This window comes from Nyctereutes procyonoides, unplaced genomic scaffold (assembly GCF_905146905.1).
Source record: "Nyctereutes procyonoides isolate TBG_1078 unplaced genomic scaffold, NYPRO_anot_genome, whole genome shotgun sequence".
NCBI lineage: Eukaryota > Metazoa > Chordata > Mammalia > Carnivora > Canidae > Nyctereutes > Nyctereutes procyonoides.
In genome coordinates, this window is record NW_026575130.1 from 14,131,697 (window position 1) to 14,157,771 (window position 26,075).

Here is a 26,075-nt window from a genome sequence, read left to right on the forward strand (position 1 = left end):
GACATTCTTTTAAGATTTTATTTATTCATGAGATACACAGAGAGAGACAGAGACACAGGCAGAGGGAGAAGTAGGCTCCCCCATGGGGAACCCGATGTGGGACTCAATCCAGGACTCAGGGATCATGCTCTGAGCAGAAGGCAGATGCTCAACCACTGAGCCACCCAGGTGCCCCTGAAATAGATATTCTAATAAAACCAGAACCTCTTAAGTCCATCAAAAATTTCCACTATTTAAAAAATAAGTTTAACAACAAAAAAAATAAGTTTAACAATATAACACCTATTTTTAATAAAAATTATCAGTTGAATACCATAGCTTTTGCTATGAATTGTATGTACAAACATCTTACTTTATCTGCATAATAGTAAGATATGTAGTATGTATTTATTTATTTATGTTTCGTTCCAAAAAGGATTTTTAAGAAGCTTATTGAGGGGCACTTGGGTGGCACAGTTGGTTAAGTATCCCATCTTGATTTGGGCTCAGGTCGGATATCTCAGTTGTGAGATTGAGCCTCTCACTGTGCTCTGCACTCAGCATGGAGTCAGCTTGGGATTCTCTGCCCCTCTCCCCCACTCTCTTCACTCTCTTTCTCTCTCTCTCTCTCTCACAAATAAATAAGTAAATCTTTTTTAAAAAAGAATCTTATTGAAATAAATATATAATAAAAATTTAAAAACTGGTGATCATAAATATAAGATACTAGAATATAAACTATGAAGTCTTCTTTTTGTTAATATATGAAAATCATGCCCTAATGTCTAGTAAAATCAAATTTAATTGGCTAGTCTCAAATTTTGTCCTGCTTTCTCTAGCTGTGAGAAAAAAGTAAGAAAAGTAGATAGTATTATGTTCACTAAAAGATGACAAGGTACTATAATTTTACCAAGATCATACAACTAGTATATTTCTGATTTCAAAACCCTCATTCTTTCCATTATGCCAGCCATCCAGACATATAATGAGAGGATTCCTAATAGGATACAGTCACTGTAACCCTTAGACACCTGGATTAGCACAATTCTGATTTATACAGGTAGGCTTTTGCTTATATCAAATTTATTTTTAAATAATTGAGCTGTTGAAAAGATTAATTCTGTCAAGAAATTTACTCCTAAAAATTATTAAAAGAAAGATAAATTTTATGAGTTTATCTACATTTTAAATTACAAAATTTGTATTATATTAAGGAAATGAGCATTTGAAAAATTGATTATAAAAGAGAAAGATGTCTCCAGGGGAAGCGAGAAGTCCAAAGGAAAATAGGAGATACTCAGAGCAAAGAGGAAAGCACATAGGCACAGTATTAAAAAAGAGAGAAAGGGCAATGGGGAGAGAGCTAAGGCTCATATAGCCTGCCTAGCCTGCTTCTGATCCTTACATTACTCAGTTATCTGTATTTTTCTCTTTATCTTCCTCCATTTTTGTATCAAAAATCTACATTAGTCCTAGTTCTTTAAAACTTCCACTATTGATTTTTTTTTTCTATAGATGTGGAACCTTTTTCTAATTTGTCCTGTTGATTTCTTGTTTGTCTTTGCAGCATAATCATTAAAGATCTTATTCATTCTATAATTTGCTTCCTTTTTCTTAATGCATTTGTAAAGCCTATTCTTGGCTTTGGAATATCTTACTCTTCAACGAAAGATTCCTTTCTTGTTAACGTGCAGAAATGTTTTTGTTTTTGTTGTCATCTTGAGTATCTGGCATTTTAAAATCCTCAGTTCACTCTATATTTATTCCACAAATATTTATTGAGTGCTCACCAAGTGGTAGGCACTATGTAAATCAAAGGTAAAACTGGACATTGTGCCAGCCATCCAGACATATAATGAGAGGACTCCTAACAGGATACAGTCACTGTAACCCTTAGACACCTGGATTACCACCTCCTCCTCTTGTGGAATAAACAGCCTTCCAGTTCCCTCCAAGATGTGGTAAGTCCACTGCAACCTCTTTTTTACTGCTCACAGTCAAAAACTGGACAAATTGTGAAGAGCAACTACCTGAAGATTGAAAAGTAAACAAAAGCAAGTGGATTGTGAAGGAGAGTCAAAACTACAAGAGTGAATTTCTCTTGCTCTTGCAGCTTTGACCTGAAGACAGACGACTCCAGTCATAAAACCATGCAAAGACAGCACAGGAGGCCAAAACTACAATAAAAAAAAATATTTTGGGGCCTGATAATTGGTAAAATTGACTCCATAGTTTAATAAGAGTGTGAGGAATCCTTGTTATTGTTGTTGTTTTCCTTTTGTGGTTTTTTTCCTCCAGGGCAGGTCCTATTTATAATGTTTTGGGCAGCTAAAAATCAGAGAAAATCCCCATCTTCTGACCAGAGAAACCAGAAAAGAAGACCTGGAGAGATATAGCAGGGTGCAGATTCGAGAAAGGAAAAAGGTGGAGAATGAGGTTCCTTAGTTCTGTTTATGAACCCACCCAGGTGCCTTGGGTTATCTCCAACTGTTCATGCATGAGACAGGCCTAAAGCAGCATAACAGCTTGAAGAACTAAAGATTAAAAATTTTAAATTAAATGGGAGGGAAACACTGCCCAAATCATAGACTAACCCCTGAGTGGCTCATGTATGGGACAGACCAAAGACAGCATAGCAAAGGCTTTGAAAACAATTGACTTTGGAACCAGTGCCCTCAGAAGGTAAGAGAGAACTTATGCTCTGCATCTAACCAACTTGATTACCTACTGAAAGAAACAAAAAATTTAAATATTCTTCATAGGATTTTAATAGGACCCAGAGTCTGTGCAACAAAATATTAAAGATATACTCCAAAAGTACTTGACATACAAAGAACTAGGGGGACGCCTGGGTGCCTCAGTGGTTGAGCTTCTGCCTTCGGCTCAGGGTGTGATCCCCGGGTCTGGTGATCAAGTCCCACATCTGGCTCCATGCATGGAGCCTGCTTCTCCCTCTGCCTATGTCTCTCAGCCTTTCTCTCTGTGTCTCTCATGAATAAATAAATAAAATCTTTAAAAAAAAAAACAAACCAAAGAACTAGGAAATGAATGTCTTAAAAGAAAATCAATAGAGTTGAAAATTGTCTGATAGGAAGGAAAGAATGAAATAAAAGATGGAAAAATAAAATGAACATAGCCTCAAGAACCTGTGGGACACTGTTAGGGAGTCTACAGCCTAATGAGACTAACACACTGAACAATCACTCTAATGGATACATAATTACAAACTGAGACAAATGTTCTAAAGAAAATGATCAAGATTCTATAATTTGCATATAAAAACTGGACCTGACTTAGCCTAAGGGTAGAGGTGATGTTACAAATCTTTCTATGAGGATATGGCCCTTGAGCTGAGGGATGAAAAGGAGTTAACCAAAAATAGGGGAGAGTGGTGGTGGAGAGTGTTTCAAATTAGAGAGAAAAGCAAATGTTAAACCCTGCAGAAGGAACTTCGCACTTTCAAGGAACTGAAAGAACATCGGAGTTACTAACAGTGGGGAAAAAAATGGATGGGGAATGGTATGAAATTAGGCTAAAGAAGGGGCCTGGGACCACACTATGTAGAATCCTGTAAGTCATTGCAATGGACTGAATGTTTGTGCCCCCCACAAATTTATATGTTGCAATCTTAACCCCCAATGGGATGGTATTAGGAGGTGGGACCTTTGGAAGGTCCCTGTGGGTATATCTCTTATAAAGGGATTAGTACCCTAATAAAAGCAATCCCAGGGAGCTCTCTACTCTTTTTTGCCATGTGAGAATACAAGAAGTTGGCAGTTTGTAACCCCTGGAAGAAGACTTTCAAGCCTACTTGCTGAGACCCTGAGTTTGGATATGCAGCCTCCAGAATTGTGAGGAATAAATTTCTGTTTATAAGCCACTCAGTTTGTGGTACTTTGTTATGGTAATCTGAACGAGGACAATCATGTTAAATATCTTTGTATTTATCCTAAAGCCAGTGAGGATTATTAGGGCACTCAACCAGTGAACTGGTGGAGTATTGAAAGATGAAACCTTTAGGATACCCAGCGTATAGTAATTGAGAAGCTTGAGCCTGTAAAGAGACAGAGAAGAAATAAGAAGAAAGATGGGAAGCAGATGGGTATGAGAGAGTTATTTAACAAGAGCTAAAAGAAAAATGTTTCACCACACCATATGGTCACTTGGAGATTCCTTATGACCTTTGCCAGAACTTTTTTTTTTTTTTTTTGAGTGAAAGGAGTAGAATTTTCAACTAGAGAACAATGAGGGGTGAGAAGTTTATGAGAAAAAAAAGAGACTATGAGAACTATCAACTCTTTGAAAAGTTTATTGGTAAAGGAACAGATGGATGGGGCAATCACTGGAAGAGCCGTTGGGTTTCTGGGAAACTTTTATTAAGATGAACTCTTTTAAAAGTCATTGGGAAGGATCTAGTTAAAAGGAAGTATGAGGGGAGGGATAGTTGGTACAGGCAGAGAAGGATCCTTGATAGTATAAAATTCTTGAGACTATAGAAAGGAATATAATCCAAAATACAAGTGCTTTGATTGCCTTAAATAGGAGGAAGGACACTTCCTTCAATGTAAGAAGAGAGAAAAAAGAGGAAAATAGATTTGTATGTGGAAATGGGAGGTAAGGTTATCAACTGAGAAAGAAGGGGAATATGTGAAGGATCTGTGGTTTGAGAAGAGTGGAAAAGGGTTGGAATAGTTATTGGGGAAAGTGACTTGACAGAGAATATATCTTTTAGTATTGGTACATTTTAAAGGCTCACTGAAGGCTGTTGGTTATGAATTTATAGTGATGCCAGGTTACTCTAGTGTAGCTTTCTATGGCAGTATTCAGTTGCTCAGTTAAGTGAATGAAAAAAATGGGTTGGTTCAGGATCAATCAATTTTTTTCTAGAAAGGTGCAATGACAGTAAACATTTCAGGAGAGTATAGGATATTGGTAATATTTTGGAGATGACAGATCACACATTGAATATGAAAGGAAATAATGAGGGCAAGGGCTAAAGGCTTGAACCAAAGGTATCATTTCACTACACATCCTGATGAGGTTGAAGAATAATTGGAAGGGATGAAGCAAAGGTAACTGAACAAGCAAGCTAAAGGAAGATAAAGTAGATTTTTAGAGGTAGATGTTTGAATTAGTGATTATTGATTATAGAACATTTCAGATGATGGAAGGGTCTAGCATGGCCTTTACTTTATTAGAGAGGAAGTAAAGAACTGAGGAACCAAGGTAGCAGATGAATTATCCAAGTATATGTTTAAGACTCACAAGCATTACAAATTTGGTGTCAGGTGCTCATCATGCCTTTGGTGAATAATGGAAAGGGACCAAGATGAGGTCAGTAAATGACAGTGACTAGGAGAGAGAGAAGGTGGTATTGTCAAATCATATAAGCTCAAAGAAGCAAGGTTGTTTTTTTTAATAATGTTTAGAAATAGCAGTAGGGTGTCAGAAGGAATGCTAGCAAATAAACAGGTAGTATGTAAGAACTATAGGGGAAACAGTGTCTTAAGAGAAGGAATTGGTTTCAGAACACAGAATTTAAGAGAACGCTTTGAAAATAGGTTGAGAATGTAAGAGACCAAGAGTTTGATAATAGTCTACCAGAAGTTCTGGAGTACTCAGTCAAAGGGGTTGATGGATGAGGGGCATGTAGAAGGCTGAATCACAGGCTATGAAATGATGGCTAGGGATCTTAACCCTTTATAATTGACTTCCAAAGAGCTATTTCTAAATGATGTTAGCCTTCTATAACTTATCATTTATACTTTTTTTTAATAGATTTACTTATGTATTTTAAAGAGAAAAAGTGAAAGCAGGGGCAGAGAGAGAGGAAGAGAGAATCCTCAAGCAGATTCCCTACTAAGTGTGGAGCCTGACACAGGGCTGATCCCAGGACCCTGAGATCATTACCTGAGCCGAAATCAAGAGTCAGATGCTTAATCAACTGAGCCACACAGGTGCCCCTTGTTATTTATACTTTATTTTGAAGTTCTAAAACCCTTACTTTTAATAGTTTCTTTTCTAAAATGGAAAAGCCAAAAAGTTAGATATCTCATAGATTTTTCTTCTTTTTCAAAATAGATTTATTATGGCCATTTCCTAAATGTTAGCATCTAAACCCTTGTGAAAGATTCAGTCTATATGTGGCACAGTCTCTGGCATATTATAGGCCCTTTAGTTTTAAGAGTGTAGACTCTGGAACCAGACTGCCTGATTCTGGCCCCACCCAACTCCTTTATTTATACTGTCACCCTGGAGAAGTTAATTCAACTATTCCAGGATAGTAAAGCATAGACAAAAGGAGTGAACCAAGGGGAAGTGGTAAAGTATACTGATCTGTGAAAAACAAATGAGGCTACCATAATTTGGGGGGGGGGGCGGGGAGTATCATTCAAGGCAAATACTTAGAAAACTATTCCCTAGGAGCTGGGGCAAATTGAGGTAAAACTGAGTGCTGTAAGGCTGTATCAACCAACCTCAGTCTCTGATTTGCTTAGTGATTAACACTCTCTCCCTCCCCCACTCCAATATTTCTCTGGAAGGTATTATCTAGAGACTATAAATTTTTGTACACAGTGTCAAGCTTTCAATAAAAATTATTAACCATGAGGGGCGCCTGAGTGTCTCAGTCGTTGAGCATCTGCCTTTGGCTTAGGTCATGATCCCCAGGTCCTGGAATGGAGTCCTGCCCCCATAAGGAGCCTGCTTCTCCCTCTGCCTATGTCCCTGCCTCTCTCTGTGTGTCTCTCGTGAATAAATAAATAAAATATTTTTTAGAATTATTAGCCATGCTAGCTACTAGATGAAACTGTATGACTACAAGCCAAGAGAGAAAATTGAAAATAGGAGCAGACTCAAAGGTGACAGAGAATTTTTAGTTAGAGTTAGAAGACAAAAATGTTAAAATGACTATGACTGTAAGAACTAAAACTATAAAACTCTTATAAGAAAATATAGAGGGAAGTTTCATGATACTAGATTTGGCAATGATTTCTTTGATTAGATAGCTAAAACACAGACAATAAAAGAAATAGATAACTTGGGCTACGACAAAATTAAAAATGTTTGTGTGTTGAAAAACACCATCAAGAAAAAGAAAAGGCAACCCACAGAATGAGAAAATATTTGCAAATAATATATCAGGTAAGTGATTAATGTCCAGAATATATAAAGAATTCTTACAACTTGAAAACAAAAAATAAATAAACCAACTAAAAACTGGGCAAAGGACTAAAATATACATTTTTCTGAAGAATATATACAAATTACCGGTAAGGACATGAAAGATGCTCAATAATCATTAGGAAAATCGAAATGAAAACCACAATGAGATACCATTTCATTAGGCTGGCTATTATGGAAAACAAAATAACAGGTGCTGACAAGTATATAGAGAAATCAGAACCTTTGTGCATTGCTGATATGAATATAAGATGATATAGCCATAGTCACTGGGGAAAACAGTATGTCATTTCCTCTAAAATGAAACAGTTACCATATGATCCAGAAGCTTTCCTTCTGTGTATATACTCAGAATACAATGGAACATCTTTAAAATTCTTAAAGGAAATAGGGGTGCCTGGGTGGCTCAATTGGTTAAGCCTCTGCCTTTGGCTCAAATCATGATCCCGGGGTCCTGGAATTGAGCCCTGCTTTGGGTCCCTGCTTGGCGGGGAGCCTGCTTCTCCCTCTTCCTCCACTACTTACCCTGCTTGTGCTGTCTCTATCAAATAAATAAAATTTTAAAAAATTCTTAAAATAACTTGTAATATGGAATTCTGTATTCAATGAGAATCTCTTTCAAAAGTGAAGGTGAAATAAAGACATTTAAGGCAAACAAATAATGAAGGAATTTATTGCCAGCAGATCTATATTAAAACAAATACTGAAGACAGACAATACCAAGACCAGCAGGGATATTAAAAAACTGTAAAGACAGGTTACAACGAGTACAATAAAGAAAGAAAAAGATAAAATATATAAAATTTAGAAAGGAAGAAATAAAATATATTTGCTGACCACATGCTTGGTACTTAGAAAATCCAAAAGAATCTATTAGAATAAAGTGAATTTATCAAGGCCTAGATGTGAAGTAAATAAATAAAAATTAGTTGTATTTTTTTATCAGCAAAAAACAAGTAATAAACTTTTTAAGATGATACTGTTTGACACATCCCAAAAACATCAATACCTAGAAATAAGCCTATCTAGAAATAAGTCTAATGAAAGATACATAAGACATCTACACTGAAAACTATAAATACTATTAAATAAACTAAAGAAAATCTAAGTACATGGAGAGATACATAAAATGTTCAAGGATTAAAAGGCTCAGTACTGTTAAGATGGTCAGTTCTCCCCCAAATTAATCTATAGATTCAGTGCAATTTCAGTCAAAATACTACCAGGGAGAGAAAGTGTGTGTATGAATGAACAACTTTATTCTAAAATGTGTGTGGAAATACAAAGAGACAATCCTACTCTGAAGGAGAACAAAACTAGAAAACTTACAGCACCAGGTAACAATTTCTGTTATATAAGTACTAGTGTAGTGTTGGTATAAGGATAGAAAAATAAGGGCAACCTGGGTGGCTGAGCGGTTTAGCGCTGCCTTCAGCCCCGGGCGTGATCCTGGAGACCTGGGATCAAGTCCCACATTGGGCTCCCTGCATGGAGCCTGCTTCTCCCTCTGCCTGTGTCTCTGCCTCTCTGTGTCTCTCATGAATAAATAAATAAAATTTAAAAAAAAAAAGAAAAATAGGCCAGTGGAACATAAGAAAATCCAAAAATAAATTAGCATATATGTAGTCACCTGATTTACAACAAAGGGTGATGCTGGAATGCAATGGGTAAAGGATGATCTTTTTAATAAATGATACTGAGTCAATTTGATATTGATATGGGAAAAAATGAAGTTGTATCTCTTCTCACACCATGCATAAAAATCAATTCCAGATGGATCATAGACCTAGATGTAAAAGGCAAAACATTAATGCTCCTAGAATATATAGGAGAATACTTTTATGATTTCAGGATGGCAAAGACTCATAAAACAATAAAAGCTCTAATTAGAAAAAAGATTAGACTAAATTAAAATAAAAACTCTGTTCATTCAAAGACATCAGTGTGAAAAGGCATGCCACACACTTGACAGGATGAGCACTGGGTGTTATTCTATATGTTGACAAATTGAACACCAATAAAAAATAAATTTATTAAAAATTAATTAATTTTTAAAAAGGCATGCCACAGAGTAGAAGACAGTATTAGCTATATATCTAATAAAAGATTTGTTTCTGGAATACATAAAGAACTAAAATACATTTTTTAAATGGGCAAGAGATTTGAACACTTTACTAAAGAAAATATTCAAATAGCCAATAAATGTGTGAAAATATATTAGTCACCACGAAAATGCAACTTAAATCCACAATGTAACATCACCAGAATAACTAAAAGGAAAAAGAAGATACCAAGGTTAATAAGGACTTGAATAGTATTAAAGAGTATTTGGTTCAAATTCCAACTATGCCACTTGCTAGCTGTGTGACTTTGGGAAAACCTTCCTGGGTCTTAGTGTCAACACCTGTAAAATAAGAATAACAAATATTTCATAGTGTTGTGGAAATCTAATGTAATGATTCATGTCAAGTGCTTAACATAATCCAGCTTGTATAAGCTATTATATCATTTAATCCTCACAATAACCAATAAATTTAGCAATATTATATTATTACAGATAAGGAAGTTGAGGCCTAGGGAGATAAATCACTTCTCACAGTTATTAAAAGATAAAGGGAAGAGTGAAACACATTTCTATCTCAGCTCCAAACTCCTTGCTCTTAGTTACCAAGCCTACAACTCCCTACCAATTCCTCTCTTGGCAGGTATGTAAAGAGAGTATTGAGTAGTTGCCAGGCATGAATATTACTTGACACAGCATCAATCTTCTCTTAATAGCTGCTAACATGTACATTTGTTGTTCAGACTCCTTATCTAGGATTTGAAGTTCTACTGCGTGGTCTGCTTGCTTGAATTCCAGTCCTCCTATCCTAACCATGACATAGCTATAGATTTTTTAAAAGATTACTTTATTGATTTTTTAGAGAAAGAGAAAGGAGGAGGAGGGAGAAAGGCAGAGGGGGAGGGAGAGACCATCTTAAGCAAACTCTATGCTAAGTCCGGAGCCAGACTTGGGACTCAATTTCACAACTCTGAGATCACAACCTGAGTGGAAACCGAGAGTCAGACAGACGCTCAACCCACTGAACCACCTATGTGTCCCAACATAGCTGTAGACTTTAAAATATGCTGCCTGGCTTTTTGTATGATTCTTGATATTATGTTTGCCTATTCTTGTCCATCTGCCTAGTTATGACTCATAGTTTCTCCTTATTTAGGTCACAGCTCAAATGTCACCTTGATCACTGTAATATCATCCGGGTTTATTTTCTCCAGTACTTCATCACAATCTGAAAATACTGTTTATTGTTTTCCTCTTCCAACAAGAATATAAGATCCATGAGAGCAGAAACCTACATTTGTTTTATTTTGTTTTGCTGCTTTATCTTCAGAGCCCAAAAGAATAGACATTCAATAATCACTGTGTGGATGGACTTTGTGACCTGACCTCACAACTCTTTTGCACTCCAGCTTAATTTTTTTAATGATTCTAACCCTCAGTCTGTCCTTTCAGAACCTGACACAGCTTAGGTGATTTACCTACCCTCTTTGTACTTGGAACTTACCAGTTAGCTTCTAGTCTAACAGTTAATGACAGGTTGTCATTCTAATGACCAGGTAGTTTTTATATTCCCTTTCATTAAAATGGAATTTTACTTTAAAGGGACTTAGAAATCTAATTTTTTTCATCACATTTAAAAAGTAAATGTTATTTTCTGTTTTAATGTCATAAATTAGTTATGATCCCTTATAAGATTTTTACACACTAATATTTTATTCCATTAAAATGAGGCAATATATGTAAAGCACCTGGCATATGTGGTAGGTACTCAAATATTAATGCTCCTTTTCATTAAAAATTTTCATTACTAAAATTGCTTGCCTTTTAAAAAATATAGATACTTTAAATACTGTGGGGTTTGGTCTTATCAAGTACCTAAAAATTAAGACTTAAAGCTTTTAATTTTGTCTTCATTAGTAACTCAGGAACTGAAAGATATTTTTATGGCAGATACTCTTCCTATGCTCAAAAGCATCAAAAATCACAGAGAAGGTAGAAACAACAGATAATTTAGAAGTCCAATGCGCTATCCATTGTGCCACGGAGCCACCTACAACAGATAATTTAAATAAGTTTCCAAACCTAAATCTTCTAATGTGGTCCTATTTCATACCCTTTTTTTTTTAGTTCATTCTTATATTCAGAATAAAATTTATTTTATTTAAATGTTGACCCTCAAATCTTTCAAATGGATCACAAATAAAGACTGTATGTATCAGTAACTTATAGATGTAGGTATTAATATTGTTGATCATATTTAATTTTTAAAAAGTTTGGACTCTTTTCTGACATGAATGTGACTAAAGATAGAGTAAAGCAATTGTGGAAATTATTTCAGTGCATAAAATAAAGAACTGAGTTTTCTGATATATGCTTTTAAGATATGACCCACCATTATGAACTACTGAGAAGTATTAAATTTCTGTGTGACAATGGTTTTTAAAATTTATGATTTTGCTTCATAACTTTACAATGAATATTTGGAGTTGTCTTAACCATAAAAATATCTGACTTGACTGTGATACAACTTTATGATAAAAAAATCATTAAAAATTAATCCCATTTAACCATGTCTGTTTCAGATAGATTTACAGTACTATTTTTTCAAACTATTTTTCTTTTAAATATTAGCATGTACACCATAGAACCACAAAATGAACATTTGGAGGATAAAAACACCCCATCATCTACAACTCTTCAGGTAAAAACCTAAAACTATTTTGTAATACATGACATAAAAATCAATCTGATCTTAAAATTTATCTTTCAAGTTTACTTATTAGGCTTCTATTATATGTCTGGTTAAAAAATAAGAACTGGTCATTATTTTAAAATATTTTGTTTATTTAACAAAGAGAAAATGAGAGCATAAGCAGGGGGAGCAGCAGAGGAAGAGGGAGAAGCAGGCTCCCTTCTGAGCAGGGAACCTGATATGGGACTCGATCTCAGGACTCTAGGATCATGATCTGAGCTGAAGACAGACACCTAACCAACTGAGCCACCCAGGCACCTCGAGAAGTGGTCATCTAAAAATAACTAAAAATAACTAAATAAGTCCTAAGAAATTAGCAGAAGGAATAAAAAGATGGAAAGGGGTGACTAAAGATTATTTTGGAGCTAAAGAGGGCAGATTTTAGGAATAATGGATATGGCTTATTATTTCTTCCATATCTAGGAAAAACTCAGTAACTTAGACTACATGAGGTCAAGACAAATTAAATGTGCTGTGTATTTGAAGAGAACCAAATTTTTATTTTTCCAACTGTATAGAGCAAGTCATATACCTTCTTTTGGTCCAGTTTTACTGCATAATAATTGCCCATAATAAGAATGATAAATTTTTTACTTTTTAAAAATTTGTTTACTTTTTAAAAGAGGTTTCTATAGTTCTTAGGGGCCCAAATGTTCTTCTTTTGTATATTTAAAATATTTGCCATTGATTCTAATTATTTATCTGTAAAGACCTTATCCTAGTCTATGTCAGTTTCTTATAAAATCTGAAATAATAAAACTTAAAATAATATGGTCTTACCTAATATGACCTTTTACCCACACTAATCAAAATTCACCTTTGTGTCTTTACCTTGCCCTTTTGTATAGTGACAGACTTTCCAAAATGTCTCTATACTAGAAATCCAACAAATTAATCATGATTAGATATAGAGAAGTATGTTATTAATAAAGCTACATAATTCATTTATATTAGCTGCAGTGGTGCCTCTGCCTCCCTAGTCATTAAATGTTTCCTCTTCCCTTCCTTAATCTGTCCATGCCTCTAGCCTTTGTTACCATTTCTTGTGACAATGCAATATTCTCTCTCCACTGCACTTAAAGTATTATCAATACACTCAAAGTGATGGCCTGTGTGTGCAGGTACATACATGCACATTCATGCACACACATACACACAAATACACACATACTACATCATGGTGACAATAAGGCAAATTTGAAGATTTCTATTTCAGGGTTAACTCCGTTTTGTTTTGTTTTTTATTTTTGTCTTGTTTTGTTTACCTTGGAAGAAGCCTCTCAATTTCTCACAAACTAAGATGTCTTTTTTTTTCCTAAATCAGCAGTTTCATAATTAGACTGACTACCATTTAAAAGCCTGAAGATGTAGCTAAACTCATGAACTACCTAAGGGTGTTATCTATAATTAATAGTGGGAGCATGAACCTTAAATTTCTGAAAGCCTGATCTACTTTTCTCATTTTTCCAGTTATATAATTTTTCAAATGAAATGAGTCTAAGTAAAATTATATTTCACCTCCTTTCCAACTTAGTTGTATTTTCATTCTACTAAAGTTTTATTGAGTAATCTGTGGAGGTAAGACTAAAGAGGGACACTTAATTATTCTGCCTACACTATAGGCTCACTTATTCAATATGCACAAATCACAAATGAAAATGGCAGGGATTCAAATCTATAAAAGCTAAATCAACATGCACTACAAAGTGCACTCCTGTGACATCCCCAAATACCTAATGATATAGTGCATGAATATTCTTTTATATGTGTAATTTTCATGGTGACAGTAATAATATGAATTTAATTATGAGATTAGGTGGTTTTGTACATTCATAAAATTGCATGGAAAATGTATTTCTTAAAAGATGTCCTTGCTTTACTTCAGAACCTCAAAGATAGTAATAATAAACATGAAGAAACTACGGAAACTGTCTTGTCACAAACAGAGGAAATAAAACCACAGATGGAAAAGAAGTATTCTTGTCCTCCACAAGGAATATTAAATAAAGTTATTACAAATGGTATGTGAAATTAGAAATGTAAGTGGAGAGAAAATGAGAGATATATTTGATAAATATTAAAATATAAACCAACAAAGCCACTGCTTTATCTATATATACCAGATCAAATCAGCTGCATACCTCAGCTATATACTTCAGCTCTTATTACAAGCAATTTGTGGACAAAAAGGAAATATTTCCTTAACTCTGTCAGAATAATAATTGCTTAACAGATATATGTTTTAATGTTTTTCATGACTTCTTATATTAAATCTTGGGGATTATAAACAGCATTTATTAAGGGGATGGCTCAGTCGGTAGAGTATCCAACTCTTGATCTCAGGGCTGTGATCTCAAGCCCCATATTGATTGGGTGTGCAGTCAGAAAGAAAGAAAGAAAGAAAGAAAGAAAGAAAGAAAGAAAGAAAGAAAGAACATTGATGAAAGATTTTTATTTAAAGCCTACTTTTGATATTTAGTTTTTTTAAGATCTATTTATTTGAGAGATAGAGAGAGAGTATGAGTATGAGTAAGGGGAGGGGCAGAGGGAGAGAATATCAAGCAGACTCCCCACTGAGCCCAGAGCCCAGTGTGGGGCTTGATCTCACAATCCATGAGATCATGACCTGAGCCAAAATCAGCAAACAATCAGCTGAACCACCCAGGCATCCCTGATATTTAGTTTTAAGTCAGCTGGAAGGAATATTCCTGGAAATATTAAGGTTCTTAATAAAATTAGGACCCACATTTTTATTTTTTTATTTTTTAGTATTATTTTTTTAATAAATTTATTTTTTATTGGTGTTCAATTTACCAACATACAGAATAACACCCAGTGCTCATCCCGTCAAGTGCCCCCCTCAGTGCCCATCACCCATTCACCCCCACCCCCTGCCCTCCTCCCCTTCCACCACCCCTAATTCATTTCCCAGAGTTAGGAGTCTTTATGTTCTGTCTCCCTTTCTGATATTTCCCACACATTTCTTCTCCCTTCCCTTATATTCCCTTTCACTATTATTTATATTCCCCAAATGAATGAGAACATACACTGTTTGTCCTTCTCTGATTGACTTACTTCACTCAGCAAAATACCCTCCAGTTCCATCCACCTTGAAGCAAGTGGTGGGTATTTGTCGTTTCTAATGGCTGAGTAATATTCCATTGTATACATAAACCACATCTTCTTTATCCATTCATCTTTCGATGGACACCGAGGCTCCTTCCACAGTTTGGCTATTGTGGACATTGCTGCTAGAAACATCGGGGTGCAAGTGTCCCGGTGTTTCATTGCATCTGTATCTTTGGGGTAAATCCCCAACAGTGCAATTGCTGGGTCATAGGGCAGGTCTATTTTGAACTCTTTGAGGAACCTCCACACATTTTTCCAGAGTGGCTGCACCAGTTCACATTCCCACCAACAGTGTAAGAGGGTTCCCTTTTCTCCGCATCCTCTCCAACATTTGTTGTTTCCTGCCTTGTTAAGTTTCCCCATTCTCACTGGTGTGAGGTGGTATCTCATTGTGGTTTTGATTTGTATTTCCCTGATGGCAAGTGATGCAGAGCATTTTCTCATGTGCATGTTGGCCATGTCTATGTCTTCCTCTGTGAGATTTCTCTTCATGTCTTTTGCCCGTTTCATGATTGCATTATTTCTTTCTTTGCTGTTGAGTTTAATAAGTTCTTTATAGATCTTGGAAACTAGCCCTTTATCTGATACGTCATTTGCAAATATCTTCTCCCATTCTGTAGGTTGTCTTTGAGTTTTGTTGACTGTATCCTTTGCTGTGCAAAAGCTTCTTATCTTGATGAAGTCCCAATAGTTCATTTTTGCTTTTGTTTCTTTTGCCTTCGTGGATGTATCTTGCAAGAAGTTACTGTGGCTGAGTTCAAAAGGAGTGTTGCCTGTGTTCTCCTCTAGGATTTTGATGGAATCTTGTCTCACATTTAGATCTTTCATCCATTTTGAGTTTATCTTTGTGTATGGTGCAAGACAGTGGTCTAGTTTCAATCTTCTGCATGTGGATGTCCAATTTCCCCAGCACCATTTATTGAAGAGACTGTCTTTCTTCCAGTGGATAGTCTTTCCTCCTTTATCGAATATTAGTTGACCATAAAGTTCAGGGTCCACTTCTGGGTTCTCTATTCTATTCCATTGATCTATGTGTCTGTTTTTGTGCCAGTACCACACTGTCTTGATGAACACAGCTTTGTAGTACAACGTGAAATCTGGCATTGTGATGCCCCCAGATATGGTTTTCTTTTTTAAAATTCCCCTGGCTATTCGGGGTCTTTTCTGATTCCACACAAATCTTAAAATAATTTGTTCTAGCTCTCTGAAGATAGTCCATGGTATTTTGATAGGGATTGCATTAAACGTGTAAATCGCCCTGGGTAACATTGACATTTTCACAATATTAATTCTGCCAATCCATGAGCATGGAATATTTTTCCATCTCTTTGTGTCTTCCTCAATTTCTTTCAGAAGTGTTCTATAGTTTTTAGGGTATAGATCCTTTACCTCTTTGGTTAGGTTTATTCCTAGGTATCTTATGCTTTTGGGTGCAATTGTAAATGGAATTGACTCCTTAATTTCTCTTTCTTCAGTCTCATTGTTAGAGTATAGAAATGCCACTGATTTCTGGGCATTGATTTTGTATCCTGCCACGCTACCAAATTGCTGTATGAGTTCTAGCAATCTTGCGGTGGAGGCTTTTGGGTTTTCTATGTAGAGTATCATGTCATCGGCGAAGAGGGAGAGTTTGACTTCTTCTTTGCCAATTTAAATGCCTTTAATGTCTTTTTGTTGTCTGATTGCTGAGGCTAGGACTTCCAGTACTATGTTGAATAGCAGTGGTGAGAGTGGACATCCCTGTCTTGTTCCTGATCTTAGGGGAAAGGCTCCCAGTGCTTCCCCATGGAGAATGATATTTGCTGTGGGCTTTTCGTAGATGGCTTTTAAAATGTTGAGGAATGTTCCCTCTATCCTTACACTCTGAAGAGTTTTGATCAGGAATGGATGCTGTATTTTGTCAAATGCTTTCTCTGCATCTAATGAGAGGATCATATGGTTCTTGGTTTTTCTCTTGCTGATATGATGAATCACATTGATTATGTTACGAGTGTTGAACCAGCCTTGTGTCCCGGGGATAAATCCTACTTGGTCATGGTGAATAATGTTCTTAATGTGTTGTTGGATCCAATTGGCTAGTATCTTGTTGAGAATTTTTGCATCCATGTTCACCAGGGATATTGGTCTGTTATTCTCCTTTTTGTTGGGGTCTTTGTCTGGTTTTGGAATTAAGGTGATGCTGGCCTCATAGAATGAATTTGGAAGTACTCCATCTCTTTCTATCTTTCCAAACAGCTTTAGTAGAATAGGTATGTTTCTTCTTTAAATGTTTGATAGAATTCCCCTGGGAAGCCATCTGGCCCTGGACTCTTGTGTCTTGGGAGGTTTTTGATGACTGCTTCAATTTCCTCCCTGGTTATTGGCCTGTTCAGGTTTTCTATTTCTTCCTGTTCCAGTTTTGGTAGTTTGTGGCTTTCCAGGAATGCGTCCATTTCTTCCAGATTGCCTAATTTATTGGCGTAGAGCTGTTCATAATATGTTTTTAAAATCGTTTGTATTTCCTTGGTGTTGGTAGTGATCTCTCCTTTCTCATTCATGATTTTATTAATTTGAGTCTTCTCTCTCTTCTTTTTAATAAGGCTGGCTAATGGTTTATCTATCTTATTAATTCTTTCAAAGAACCAACTCCTGGTTCTGTTGATCTGTTCCACAGTTCTTCTGGTCTCAATTTCGTTGAGTTCTGCTCAAATCTTTATTAACTCTCTTCTTCTGCTGGGTATAGGATCTATTTGCTGTTTTTTCTCTAGCTCCTTTATGTGTAAGGTTAGCTTCTGTATTTGAGTTCTTTCCAGTTTTTGAATGGATGCTTGTATTGCGATGTATTTCCCCCTCAGGACTGCTTTTGCTGCATCCCAAAGATTTTGAACGGTTGTATCTTCATTCTCATTAGTTTCCATGAATCTTTTTAATTATTCCCTAATTTCCTGATTGACCCTTTCATCTTTTAGCAGGATGGTCCTTAACCTCCACGTGTTTGATGTCCTTACAAACTTCTTGTTGTGATTTAATTCTAATTTCAAGGCATTATGGTCTGAGAATATGCTGGGGATGATCCCAATCTTTTGGTATCGGTTCAGACCTGATTTGTGACCCAGTATGTGGTCTATTCTGGAGAAAGTTCCATGTACACTTCAGAAGAATGTGTATTCAGTTGAGTTTGGATGTAAAGTTCTGTAGATATCTGTGAAATCCATCTTGTCCAGTGTATCATTTAAAGCTCTCGTTTCTTTAGAGATGTGCTTAGAAGACCTATCTAGTAGAGAAAGAGCTAGATTGAAGTCACCAAGTATAAGTGTATTATTATCTAAGTATTTCTTCACTTTGGTTATTAATTGATTTAAATATTTGGCAGTTCCCACATTCGGGGCATATATATTGAGGATTGTTAAGTCCTCTTGTTGGATAGATCCTTTAAGTATGATATAGTGTCCCTCTTCATCTCTCACTACAGTCTTCGGGGTAAATTTTAGTTTATCTGATATAAGGATGGCTACCCCTGCTTTCTTTTGAGGACCATTTGAATGGTAAATGGTTCTCCAACCTTTTATTTTCAGGCTGTAGGTGTCCTTCTGTCTAAAATGAGTCTCTTGTATACAGCAAATAGATGGGTCCTGCTTTTTTATCCAGTCTGAAACCCTGTGCCTTTTGATGGGGTCATTAAGCCCGTTCACGTTCAGAGTTACTATTGACAGATATGAGTTTATTGTCATCATGATATCTATTCAGTCCTTGTTTTTGTGGATTGTTCCATTGGTCTTCTTCTTAAAGGGGAATTTTGAGAGTCCCCCTTAAAATTTCTTGCAGAGCTGGTTTGGAGGTCACATATTCTTTCAGTTCCTGCCTGTCTTGCAAGCTCTTTATCTCTCCTTCCATTTTGAATGAGAGCCTTGCTGGATAAAGTATTCTTGGTTACATGTTCTTCTCATTTAGGACCCTGAATATATCCTGCCAGCCCTTTCTGGCCTGCCAGGTCTCTGTGGAGAGGTCTGCTGTTACCCTAATACTTCTACCCATAAAAGTCAGGGATTTCTTGTCTCTTGCTGCTTTATGGATCTTCTCTTTATCTTTGGAATTTGCAATCTTCACTATTAAATGTCGAGGTGTTGAACGGTTTTTATTGATTTTAGGGGGGGATCTCTCTATTTCCTGGATCTGAATGCCTGTTTCCCTTCCCAGATTAGGAAAGTTTTCAGCTATGATTTGTTCAAATACATATTCTGGCCTTTTGTCCCTTTCAGCACCCTCGAGAACCCCAATTAAACGTAGGTTCTTCTTCCTCAGGCTGTCATTTATTTCCCTTAATCTATCTTCATGGTCTTTTAATTGTTTGTCTCTTTTTTACTCAGTTTCCCTCTTTGACATCAACTTGTCTTCTATGTCACTCACTTGTTCCTCCCCTCATTAACCCTTGTCGTTAGGACTTCTAGTTTGGATTGCATCTCATTCAATTGATTTTTAATTTCTGCCTGATTGGAAATAAATTCTGCAGTCATGAAGTCTCTTGAGTCCTTTATGCTTTTTTCTAGAGCCACCAGTAGCTGTATAATAGTGCTTCTGAATTGGCTTTCTGACATTGAATTGTAATCCAGATTTTGTAACTCTGTGGGAGAGAAGACTGTTCCTGATTCTTTCTTTTGAGGTGAGGTTTTCCTTCTGGTCATTTTGCTCAGTGCAAAAGAGAGAAAGAAAAAAAAGGAAATAAAAGAGAAAAAGAAAAAATAAAAAAGGAAGAAAAAAAGGAAAAAAGAAAAAAGAAAGAAAGGAAAAAAGGGGTGGGGGAAGCAAACAAAGAGAAAAAAAAACAAAAAAAACAAAAAACAAAAACACGTGGGAGTATCTTCTGATTCTGTATACTTTAAGTCCCTTGACTTCCCCTGGAACTTGTCCGTCCAGCTGGTCTTCTGGGGGAGGGACCTGTTGTGCTAATTTTCAGGTGTTAGCACTTGGGGGAGCTGCTCTGCCCCCTGCCTGGTGCAGGGCTCAGTGGGGGTTGTTTACCCCGTGAGGCCCCAGGAGGAACAGCCGCAGTGGCGGGGCCAGCTCTGCAGCCCTAGAGTCAGCTCCCGCAGTAGCTCCGGGGCTCTCCGTCTGCAGGGCCTGGAGTCTCCAGCTACAGGGCGGGACCCCTGATCTGCTCAGCTCTGGGCAGGAGCGTCCTTGCGGTCCTGGGCCCTCTCAGCCTCTGCCTGTCCCCGGGGGAGGCCGGATCCTGGGCTGTGTCCCGGCGCCCAGGGCCTGCGCTGTTGGATTCGCACTCCCGGCTGCGCAGCCCCCTCCCCGGAGCCGTGCCCAAGTCTCTCCAAGGTGCTCCCGGAGCCGCGCAGCCCCCTCTGCACGGAGCCTCTTCCTCTGCCCGAGCCCCTCCGAGCTGCTCTGGGTCCAGCCGTGCGGGTGCTGCAGCCCTTAGGGAGCTCGGCGCACTCTCCCGGGGCGCAGGTGTCTGTTAGCGTCCCAGGGAGCCCGAGGGCATCCCCGCCCTCCTGGGTCCTGCTCCAACTCCCTGCGAGCGCCTTTCCGCCCGGGAAGGTTGGTGCAGCTCCTGCTTCTCCGGGACGGGGCTCTCCTGTCCTGGGGACACTCGTCCCGGCCTCAGCCCGGCTCCTCGGGGGGCCCCTCCCCCTTGGAGGCCTTTTGTTTCTTTATTTCTTTTTTCCCGTCTTCCTACCTTGATAGAAGCGCGAACTCTTCTCTCTGCAGCATTCCAGCTGGTCTCTCTTTAAATCTCAGGCCAAATTCGTAGATTTTCAGGATGATTTGAAGGTTATCTAGGTAATTTGGTGGGGACAGGTGATTTGGGGACCCTACTCTTCTGCCATCTTGCCCCTCCTCCCCAGGACCCACATTTTTAAAAAGCTGCTGCCTTGTAAAGAATTGTATAAAATTTGCTTTACCATTAAAATTTTAAAGCATCTCATTGTCATATATTTATAAGTTGTCACCTAATAACAAGAAATTTTCTTGATTTTTTTTTCCTGGATATATGATTTAACTTAGATTTTGGCTTCCACAAGTATACAGCCTATAGAGAACAAAAATTAGATTAAAATTTGATAAAGGATAGGTAACTGAAGTTTTAAATTTTTTTTCTTTTTTTTAAGATTTTATTTATTGGGAGGGAGAGGGTGAGAGAGAGTGTGTGCACATGCATGAGCTGGGGGAGGGGCAGAGGGAAAGAGAGAAAGAGAATCTCAAGTTGACTTTGTACTGAGCACCAAGCCTGACGTGGGGTTTGATCTCATGACCCTGAGATCACAACCTTAGCAGAAACCAAGATTCAGATGGACACTTAACCTGCTAGGCCTCCAGGCACTCCTAAAATTTTATTTTATTTGTTGCTTGCTAACTTTAAACTTTTAAAACCAAATTTCATTAATTGATGTTTTCATTTAGTAAAAGTTACTTTTTAAACTAATGTCAGTATTTTTAAGGTTCTAAATCTGAACTTGAACATCTGACAATGTAAAGTGATTGGACTTCTTTATAAATATAATTTCTGTACATCGATCTTACATGCATAGTCCCGGGACCCTATACTCCATATAGTGGGCATTGTCTATACAGCAATTGTTAGGAGTAGGGTTAGGACCTGTGAAGAGAGAAAAATGTATTGGTCACCAAAGATTATCCATTGAGATTGAGAACTACAGTTTGCTCAGGAATTAATTAGGAGTTTTATAGCACCAGTATTGAAACTACAAACATACTTGGATCTATAACTGGTTTTCCCCTTTGTTTTCTTTCATTTTTGGTTTTCTAAATTTATAGAGGTTTATAGGAAAAGGATCTTTCATGTTTCTAGCTTGGGGGGTGTATATTCTTGTACCCTTTTCTTCTGTCTCTGTCTCTATCTCTTGGTCTCCATCTCCATTTGTCCATCTGTTCTTGTCTCTGTCTCTCTCTCACACACACCCATACACCCTACTATCACTAAAGAAACTCTTAAAACGTATTTTCCAGATAATAACATATAGAGATAGAGCTGTGATTTAACATATTTAACATTCAACATATTTAACTCACCAATCCCATAGTGCATGTAAGTTAATTTAAATAAGAAATCTAAACTCTCAACAACATGCAGAAATCAGTCTCATCACTTTTGTTCACACTCTTTAAGTCTTTTATTTGGGTGGTACCTTGCCTAGTTCCAAAGAAATGGATATTCTGGGGAAATAGGCTTAGGTTTTAGGCTATTAGTCCTTTTTTTGTTTCTTTTAAGTGTACTTTCAATAAAGATACTTTATTTTCAATAAGAAGAACTTTATAACTTTTTTCATGAAGTTGTTTTTCCTTTAAGTAAATGAAAATAAGTAAAAAAAATAAAAAATAAAATAGTTTTACTAGGGATGCCCCGGGGAGCTCAGCGGTTAAGCGTCTGCCTTTGGCTCAGGGTGTGATCCTAGATTCCCAGGATTGAGTCCCACATCAGGCTCCTTGCATGGAGCCTGCTTCTCCTCCCTCTGCCTTTGTCTCTACCTCTCTTTCTGTGTCTATCATGAATACATACATTCTTAAAAAAGAAAAAGAAAAGAAAAATTGTTTTACTAGATACTGAATTCTTGATTTACAGGGTTTTTTCCCTGCACTTTTTTTTTTAAGTAGGCTCCATGCCTAGTGTGGAACCCAATGCAGAAATTGAACTTACAACCCTGAGATCAAGACCTGAGGTGAGATCAAGAGTTGGATGCTCAACTAAGTGAGCCACCCAGGTGCCCCTTTTTCTACACTTTTGAAATGTCACTCCTCTGCCTTTGGCCTTTATTTTTCCTGATGAAAATGCTGCTGTTAATTGCATTATTATTCCCCTGTACATGATGAATCATTTTCTTGCTACTTCCAAGATTTTCCTTTTGTCTTTTGTCATTAGCAATTTGACAATGATGGTGTCTCTAGATATGGATCTCTTGTGCTTATTTTACTTGGGTTTTGTTGATCTCTTTATATCTATATAAATATCTTTATTAACTTTGAGAGGTTTTCAGACATTATATTTTCAAATATGTTTCTGCTCCTTTATTTCTCTTTTCCTCCTGGGACTTCCTTTATGCATATGTTATTACTCTTGATGGTGTCCTATAGGTGTCTGAGGTTCTGTCCATTTCTCTTTATTCCTTTCTTCCTTTTGTTTTTCAGAATGGTTAATTAATCTCTATTGATCTATATTCAAGTTCACTGATACTTTCTTTCAGAAGCTCAAAAATGTTATTGAGCTTTTCTAGTCAGCTTTTCATTTCAATTGTACATTTCAATTCCAGATTTCCATTTTTAAATAAATGTTATCACTTTATTGATATTCTCTATTAAATGACACATTGTTGCATTTTCACTATTCAAACGTTATTTATAATGACTCTTATGAAAACTTTGTAAATCCAACATCTGGACTCATATACTCATTGTATATTGACTGCTCTTTTTTTTTTCTGAATGGGTTGTATATTCTCATATTTCTGAGTGTCTAGTAAGTTTGGGTTGAAAATTAAACATTTTAATTATACATTATGGCAACTTTAAATTCAGTTTTATTTTTTTAAGGTTTTTATTGTTGTTTGAGTAATTTTCATGTACTTAAACTGTGGAATCATTCTGCCCCATGATTTGATTTGTAGCAGCTGATGTCTCTTAGTTTTTGTTTGTTTATTTGTTTTTAGCCTGATTTCCTCAGGGTTTCTCTTTTGTCTGAATAGCTTAATAGTCACCTAATGATTTGGGAGAGACATTGTGTTCAAGCCAATAAGGCTTCCACCTTCTGCCAAGTGATCTGTAGGTGGGTTTTCTGGAGGCATCCAAAATTGCTGCTGGTAGTCAGTCTCACATCGTTTTTTTAACTTAGCAGCACTAAACCACTGAGCCACTTGGACTGCCCTGCATGACATTTTTTAAATGTCATATGACAACTGTTAAGCACTTTAAAGGACTCACATATACTTTTTAAATAGTTTTTTTTAAACATTATTTTTAAATTTTTATTTATTTATGATAGTCACAGAGAGAGAGAGAGAGAGGCAGAGACACAGGCAGAGGGAGAAGCAGGCTCCACGTACCGGGAGCCGGACATGGGATTCAATCCCGGGTCTCCAGGATCGCGCCCTGGGCCAAAGGCAGGCGTCAAACCGCTGCGCTACCCAGGGATCCCCTAAATAGTTTTTTAAATTAATAATACTTTGTTAAAACTTGTCCATAAATTGATAGGGACTTTGGAATATATGTTTTTTTAATAAATTAATTTTTATTAGTGTTCAATTTACCATCATACAGAATAACACCCGGCGCTCATCCCGTCAAGTGCCCCCCTCAGTGCCCGTCACCCATTAATCCCCACCCCCCGCCCTCCTCCCCTTCCCCCACCCCTAGTTCGTTTCCCAGAGTTAGGAGTCTTTATGTTCTGTCTCCCTTTCTGATATTTCCTACACATTTCATCTCCCTTCCTTTATATTCCCTTTCACTATTATTTATATTCCCCAAATGAATGAGAACATACACTGTTTGTCCTTCTCTGATTGACTTACTTCACTCAGCAAAATACCCTCCAGTTCCATCCACCTTGAAGCAAGTGGTGGGTATTTGTCGTTTCTAATGGCTGAGTAATATTCCATTGTATACATAAACCACATCTTCTTTATCCATTCATCTTTCGATGGACACCGAGGCTCCTTCCACAGTTTGGCTATTGTGGACATTGCTGCTAGAAACATTGGGGTGCAGGTGTCCCAGTGTTTCATTGCATCTGCATCTTTGGGGTAAATCTCCAGCAGTGCAATTGCTGGGTCATAGGGCAGGTCTATTTTGAACTCTTTGAGGAACCTCCACACATTTTTCCAGAGTGGCTGCACCATTTCACATTCCCACCAACAGTGTAAGAGGGTTCCCTTTTCTCCACATCCTCTCCAACAGTTGTTGTTTCCTGCCCTTTTTGGAATATATGTTAAACAGATATTTCTTCAACCATACTAGCAAGCAACACTAGTCTATGCTATGTATCATTCATTATATGGGACTATTAATAAGACATTTAATAAAATAGAATTCATCTTTTGTATATATATATATGTCTATGTAGATATATAGATATATGCCTTTTTTATATTTCAGGAATTGCATTTTTTATGATATGGTGTGTAGCCTGGTCATTCTCAGGCCCTGAAGTTCTCCCTGGTGGAAATTTATTTGGACTATTAATCATCTTTCATAGTGCCATTATTGGGGGGAAACTTTTGGAACTCATTAGAATACCTTCAGTGCCTCCACTTCCACCTCTTCTTGGTAAGTGTACAGTTAGTTCTTATTTCTTTGTTATTAACTATATGTAAATTATAAACATACTCCAGTCAGAATAGATATAATTTAGAAATATTTCAATGTAACATGATCTTTATGTATGTATTTACTATATATGTATGCCTGTAGCTTACTTATAGAAATATTTATTCTTTTTACACATAAGCACACAGATTTTTTTTCTGAAATACATTTGCAAATAATTTAAATATGTTCAATATATGATTCCTCTTGCTTTATTGTTTAGTAGGACTTTTTAAGTTAGTTTTAAATATATTCTAAAAAGGAAACATTTGGAAAAGACTGAATTTTTCTATAGATAATCTAATTCAAATATTAATTGTAAGATTCAAATAGTATAGTGACTAGGGCATCAGAAGGCTTTAAGGTTTTAGAGTAAGCTATTTGGTTATCTCCACTATGTACATTCATGGATGCATCATCTGCCTAACCAATATCACATCCTATTTCTTCATTAACATTATTATATAACTCTCCATCTGGACAGAGGAAAATTAGTGGAACAACTTCTATTAGTGGTGTCTCATATCTTCTAAGTATTAAATACACCCAAATATTCAGTACTCTGTAAGTAGAGATAATCACTCCATTCTATTGCTAAACACCCTTTCTATGTCCACAACATCCTTTCAGCACCTGCTAAGTATTCACTGAATCTTTTTTTTTTCTCCA

General features: G+C 36.8%; 1 protein-coding gene across 1 annotated transcript in view; it reads left to right on the forward strand.

Annotated features, from left to right (window-relative positions):
- Positions 1-26,075, forward strand: part of SLC9B1 (solute carrier family 9 member B1) — a 60,459-nt gene that overhangs the window by 8,051 nt on the left and 26,333 nt on the right. Inside the window, exons 2-4 of the mRNA XM_055342350.1 lie at positions 11,855-11,924; positions 13,861-13,996; positions 25,197-25,367. Of these exons, the coding sequence (XP_055198325.1) occupies positions 11,856-11,924; positions 13,861-13,996; positions 25,197-25,367 (376 nt within the window). The 5' untranslated portion in view covers position 11,855. The remainder of the gene's footprint in view (positions 1-11,854; positions 11,925-13,860; positions 13,997-25,196; positions 25,368-26,075) is intronic.